This window comes from Pinus tabuliformis, chromosome 6, assembly GCF_031772625.1.
Source record: "Pinus tabuliformis cultivar Carrire ecotype Pingquan chromosome 6, CPIR1, whole genome shotgun sequence".
Taxonomy (NCBI): domain Eukaryota; kingdom Viridiplantae; phylum Streptophyta; class Pinopsida; order Pinales; family Pinaceae; genus Pinus; species Pinus tabuliformis.
The window spans coordinates 1575107237-1575113654 of NC_142292.1; the positions used below are offsets into that span (position 1 = coordinate 1575107237).

Genomic DNA, 6418 nt, shown 5'->3' on the forward strand with positions numbered 1-6418 from the left:
ATCAAAATACATGATAAAATGTTTTAACTATAAAATTCTTGTAATTTTTAGTTGTTGAGTATACTCTGTAGAATTTATTTGTGTCATTAATGTTCTTTGAAATTTTATATATGAAGTTCATATGAAACCTCCAATGAACTACAAATCTGGACTATAGCTTGAATTAGAAAGAATTTATTAATTGAATATAGACTCCAATATTTATATAAGAGAATAAAGTCATTCAATCAATAGACATATTAAATACACATTATATCATGTGCATATGAAACCTCCAATTAACTACAAATCTAGATTATAGCTTAAATTAGAAAGAATTTATTAATTGAATATAGACTCCAATATCTATATAATAGAATAAAGTCATTCAACTAATAGACATATTAAATACACATTACACTTATTTTTTATTAAAATATTTTTTTAGTATTATATATGGACTCCATATTTCATAATGCAAAGTGAAAATATAATAAAAATTTAAATTTAAATTATTTTCTTAGTGATGGAAAAATGTTGAGGGGGTCTTGGATACATAGTGATCAGGTGTTCTGTTAAGCAACTCCTTGATGTGATGCTTTGATGGCGGTGATATATTGGGCATGATGAAGATGTAGTCCGAGCAAGGTTAGATGTGATGTTTTGATGGCGGTGGTTAGATGTGATGTTTTGATGGGGGTGATATGTTGGACATGATGAAGATGTAGTCCGAGCAGGGTTACAAAAAATTCCACAGGGTCTTGGATACTCCTTGATGTGATGCTTTGATGGCAGTGATATATTGGACAGGATGAAGATGTAGTCCCACCAGGTTTACAAAAAATTCCACAGGGTCTTGGATATATGGTGATCTAGTGTTGTGTTAAGATGGTGGATATTGAATTTTTAATTATTAGTATTATTTTATTATTTTAAAAAGTAATGATACAACAACATCTCGGTCATACTCGTACTTTGTGTAAACCATCTATTAGTGCATTGGAAACAAAAATTTATATAAATATAAATAATATTATTGTAAACCAAATTCCTAATGAGAGATAAAATCTCTATTTATAAACATTTTCTAGAATTTTCCTCTTCAAAGATGTTTGAATTTTGATAGATTGAATGAGCCTTTAGGTGAAATTTTTTTATCAAATTTTTTACGAAAAACATTTTTGAATTTTGAGAAATTCCATTCCTCTCAGCACATCAGCACTTGGTAGATCAGTTAACCTGGATTTGTAGATTAAAAATTAATGTAAATCTATATCTTTCTTGAGACAGTTTTAAAATGTAAACAAAATTATTGGCCAAAATATTCTAGTAATTATAAATGAGTAGAAACATTAAATCAATATGGAAAAAATATTGTAATATTCATAAGATAAAAAAATTAAATCAAAACATAATAATATACCAAAAAAAAAAAAAAAAAGAAAGAAAAAATAATTTAATAAAATTATAAATAAAAATGGTTATCAAATTTATATAAATATGAATAATATTATTAATAACCCGTATAAATTAATTTTAACTATAAATCTACGAAAAATCCAAAAGAATAAAATCTAGTAAGGCTTTCTTATTTTTGCACTTAAAAGAATAATGCATTTTGAGAGAGTCACTGCCGAGAGGAGTTCTCCATAATCCCCGGGACGGGCTTACAACGTTGTGTTACTTACGTTGATGTTAAAGCATACCCCCGACCTTACTTTCGTTTTTTATTGTATAACAGGCACTACAATTAAGAACCCTTTTCTGGAGACGTTGACCTTGTCCCATTTTCATAGGTGGATCCTTAGCTGATAGAAACTCTCTCAAGGCTAGAACTTTCATAAGCGATTAATAGGTTTTTCCTGGAATCTTACATCTAAATAAAAATGGCCTGTTGGTTTCTTTAACGTTATTAACGTATGGCCTCTTATATTGATGCTCATAAGTGTCCAGTTTCTTCAGCATTTGGTCAAAAGCCACTTCGATGCCCACTCTGTTTTTAAGTTGGGTCTGTGTTTCCTCTCATCTCTCCATTTTGGCGAGGTCTGCCAAAGAACTAAGGCTTAAAAGTGTCCAGATTCTTCAGCATTTTGTCAAAATCCACTTCGACATGCACACTCTTTTTAAGTTGTGTTTCTGGTTCCTCTCATCTCTCCATTTTGGTGAGGTCTGCCGAAGAACTAAGGCTCAAAAGTGTCCAGATTCTTCAGCATTTGGTCAAAATCCACTTCGACATGCACACTCTTTTTAAGTTGTGTTTCTGGTTCCTCTCATCTCTCCATTTTGGTGAGGTCTGCCGAAGAACTAAGGTTCAAAAGTGTCCAGATTCTTCAGCATTTGGTCAAAATCCACTTCGACATGCACACTCTTTTTAAGTTGTGTTTGTTGTTCCTCTCATCTCTCCATTTTGGCGAGGTCTGCCAAAAAACTAAGGCTCAAAAGTGTCCAGATTCTTCAGCATTTGGTCAAAAACCACTTCGACATGCACATTCTTTTTAAGTTGTGTTTGTGGTTCCTCTCATCTCTCCATTTTGGTGAGGTCTGCCAAAGAACTAAGGCTCAAAAGTGTCCAGATCCTTCAGCATTTGGTCAAAAACCACTTCGACATGCACACGCTTTTTAAGTTGTGTTTGTGGTTCCTCTCACCTCTCCATTTTGGTGAGGTCTGCCAAAGAACTAAGGCTCAAAAGTGTCCAGATTCATCAGCATTTGGCCAAAATCCACTTCGACATGCACGCTCTTTTTAAGTTGTGTTGTTTGTGGTTACTCTGATCTCTCCATTTTGGTGAGGTCTGCCAAGGAACTAAGGCTCAAGAGTGTCCAGATTCTTCAGCATCTGGTCAAAAGCCACTTCGACATGCACACTCTTTTTAAGTTGTGTTGTTTGTGGTTCTTCTCATCTCTCCATTTTGTTGAGGTCTGCCAAAGAACTAAGGCTCAAAAGTGTCCAGATTTTTCAGCATTTTGGTCAAAAGCCACTTCGACATGCACACTCTTTTTAAGTTGTGTTTGTGGTTTCTCTCATCTCTCCATTTTGGTGAGTTCTGCCAAAGAACTAAAGCTCAAAAGTGTCCAGATTCTTCGACATTTGGTCAAAAGCCACTTCGACATGCACACTCTTTTTAAGTTGTGTTCGTGGTTCCTCTCATCATTCCATTTTGGTGAGGTCTGCCAAGGAACTAAGGCTCAAAAGTGTCCAGATTCTTCAGAATTTGGTCAAAAGCCACTTCGACATGCACACTATCTTTTTAAGTTGTGTTTGTGGTTCCTCTCAGCTCTCCATTTTGGTGAGGTCTGCCAAAGAACTAAGGCTAAAATGTGTCCCGTTTGTTCAGCATTTGGTCAAAAGCGACTTCGACATGCACACTTTCTTTTCAAGTTGTGTTTGTGGTTCTTCTCATCTCTACATTTTGGTGAGGTCTGCCAAAGAACTAAGGCTCAAAAGTGTCCAGATTCTTCAGCATTTGGTCAAAAGCCACTTCGACATGCACACTCCTTTTAATTTGTGTTTGTGGTTCCTCTCATCTCTCCATTTTGGTGAGGCCTACTTCGACATGCACACTCTCTTTTTAAGTTGTGTTTGTGGTTCCTCTCATCTCTCCATTTTGGTGAGGCCTGCCAAAGAACTAAGGGTAGCTTTTCTGCTCACGAGTGCTCGGTTTCTTCAGCGTTTTGAAACTCACTGCTACCTGGCCCTTCAGGTTTTCTTATAAACTGTGTTCGTCGATCATCTCAGAGCAGCGAGTGCATCTCTCGCACGCGTGTTTTGAAAGATGGGTTTGCCGCTCGTCACAAGCCTGTTGTATTTCGCTTACGGAGTTGCATTTGTTTTGTTGGTGTCAATTGACGCGTGGAACGCGTTTAAGAGGAAGATGCATTGGGTGCCTGGGCGAGCTCTCGTGTTTAGCGCTTTTACTCTCCAGTTGTTCTATTGGATTGATAATTCATCTGCCCGAAATTTGTATTCAGGGAGCCAGTATGATCTGTTAATGGATGGCCAAAGACTTCTGCTGTGTGTATTCATTAGCTATTTGCTTCCAGAAATGGTCACTTCTTCCTTGAGAGTTGTGATAAGTGGTCTTGGACCCTTGGTATTAAGTGTGCTCCTCGGCATGTTTTATGATGTTTCGCATCCGACTTGTGAAAGAGAAACAATGTGGCATATAGTGTTCGACGCTACGTTATGCACGGTTATGATATTGCTACTTCTGCTCTTGGCCTCCGCAGTGTTAGCTGGGAAAAGCATTCGTAATATCAATTGTCAAAAGGTTCTCTCAGCGCTTTCTTGTTGTTCCAACTACCCTGAAAAACAAGAGTGTAACAGCATTGAGGACCATGTCCTCAAAAGCTGGATTGTGGTTCGCGCCTCCCAACCTGACTATATCATGGCCAGATCGGCTTTCAGTTCATTGGCTTGCTTCTTAGTCACACTTTGCATTGTGATATTTGTAGTTAAATGGAGATACGTGGATGCTTCCTTAATTTTTAAAGCAGCAACACCATTGCACATTATTCAATTTGTGTTCATCATAGTAGGATGGATTATTGTCTTATTCAGGTGGTTCACTGCCGTTCTGTACTTTCCAAGAAATTTGCGCGGTTTGTTTTACTTTGAAGACTTTTGGACAAGGAATATCATTGCGGTGCAAGAGGATCTTCATGGAAGGTTAAAGGGCAGGTTATTTCGTGAGAAACGGAATCGTCAAAGAACAATATCTGAAATTGTTGTTGTATATTTAGTCACAGCATTTCGGTTGCATTTCTTAGTATTCCCTATCTGCCTAGGGCTGCAAATGTTAATTGTCTTCCTCAGCAAAGCATGTTGGTCTCTCTCCGAAATTTCAATCCGAATGATCCGGCGTTGCATAATAAGCCAAGATAAGTATATGTTGTTGTCCGGTTTGAACATATCATCAGCATTAGAGAGTGATCAATTTTCCAAGTGCAGAAAAGCTTTGGAAATCGTACGAATGCCAGGAGAAATGGCATGCAGCCTTTGGATAGCAAATGAAAGTGCCTTCAAAGAAACAGAGAAGCATATGATTCAAGGCTGTGCCCAGGGTATGTGTAGATGCAGAAAATTAAAGAATCTAATTGGACCCGATAGAGGCAGCTGTGAAAATGGAGCTACAACAAGGTTGGAAGAAGAGAATTTCATGTACTCTCGCAAAAAGTCGTGGAAGATGAAAGCAGTTTCGTTGATTTATTTTATCATCTACTTATACGATGGCACTAATTGTGATGTTGTCACTGGTGATTTCGAAGCTTGCTCTCAAGCATGGGATTTAGTGGACATTGTTGACAGTTCGGACCCAGATCCGGAGGACCCTGAGACCAATTTAGTGAGTCTCGCAGCCGACAAAGAGTTTGACACCCTCGACAAAATTTGGAAAAACCACCTGAAAATGAAGCTTCTTGAAGGTTACAGTGACAATCAATCCGAGCAGAGAGAGTCAATGAAACTACTGGAACGGAAGATCAAGATGCGACTAAGACAGTATGTAGCTCCGGTTTCCACGGAACAGGGATCAGGCCTCATAGAAAGCCATATCTATCCGCTGGAAGACTCGGAAGACTGGATGAGCTCAGCAACAAATTTTTATCTGCAGAGAACCTCAAAATCCATCGATCTTCATTCACCTGATGCAATGTCTAGTTTGCAGTGTTTATTGGCCAACGTTATTCGTCAATGCATGATAAAAGAGGTGCAGAAGGCAATACTAGAAAAGTGCAGTAAATGCGCAAAAGAGTGTAGTAAATGGGGTAAAAATCGGATGGAAGAAGAGCTATTCGATGTGGCCTATCTAGGAGGTAAAATCAACGGACTGCTACATCAGGTATGTTGTTTCTGCTCACATTGTTTTGTACGGTTGGTTACACTATTACTTTCATGTGTGAAGATTAAAAAAAATGTATAGCCTACTTATTTTGTTAATTGTCCAGATTGGCGGAGGCAACGTAGCAATGCATGCTTGTGTTCGTGATCCAATCCCAGACCTTGAGGAAGGCAGGGAACGCTAGTTCATCGTTCGGCAGCCAAGTTTCCGGCCTATACGAGCCGCTTGTGCCCAATCAGGACGCTGGTAGTCGTAGAATTCTCCCCCTAGAATTGAGTAGCACTTTCCGTATGCTAATATTTTTTATTTTTTATTGTCTCGCTCATATGAAGCAGCTTAGTTCCAGCGTTTTTGAAAAACTGGTATGCTTGTTAGGTCTTTCATAATTTTTGTGATCCAAAACTAGTATGCAGAACAGAATCTGGTTTGGAAAATTGTTGGAGCGTAATGGATGTTCACGTTGATGTCCGTTACAACTTGTTTATTAATTTCAATTTTAGATAATAAAAGATAACAGCACCCCAATTTTCTTTAGATCATGTTCACTCACCTTCTTTCTTTCAATATGCTAAAAAAATCCTCTAACTGCTGATACTTCACAT

The 6418-nt window shown here is 37.8% G+C and overlaps 1 protein-coding gene across 1 annotated transcript; it reads left to right on the plus strand.

Moving 5' to 3' along the window:
• Positions 1–3621: 3621 nt before the first annotated feature.
• LOC149264810 (uncharacterized) lies at positions 3622–6133 on the plus strand. Its single transcript, XM_089390437.1, has 2 exons — positions 3622–5816; positions 5923–6133. Exons 1-2 carry the CDS (start codon positions 3753–3755, stop codon positions 5998–6000), a joined length of 2142 nt encoding a protein of 713 aa, XP_089246563.1. The 5' UTR covers positions 3622–3752; the 3' UTR covers positions 6001–6133.
• Positions 6134–6418: the final 285 nt, after the last annotated feature.

Excerpts from the sequence above, each read along its gene's own strand:
- LOC149264810 (XM_089390437.1), top strand. The coding sequence starts at position 3,753 with ATGGGTTTGCCGCTCGTCACAAGCCTGTTGTATTTCGCTTACGGAGTT. Across the intron at positions 5,817-5,922 it reads TCAACGGACTGCTACATCAG|ATTGGCGGAGGCAACGTAGC; the intron begins GTATGTTGTTTC and ends TTAATTGTCCAG.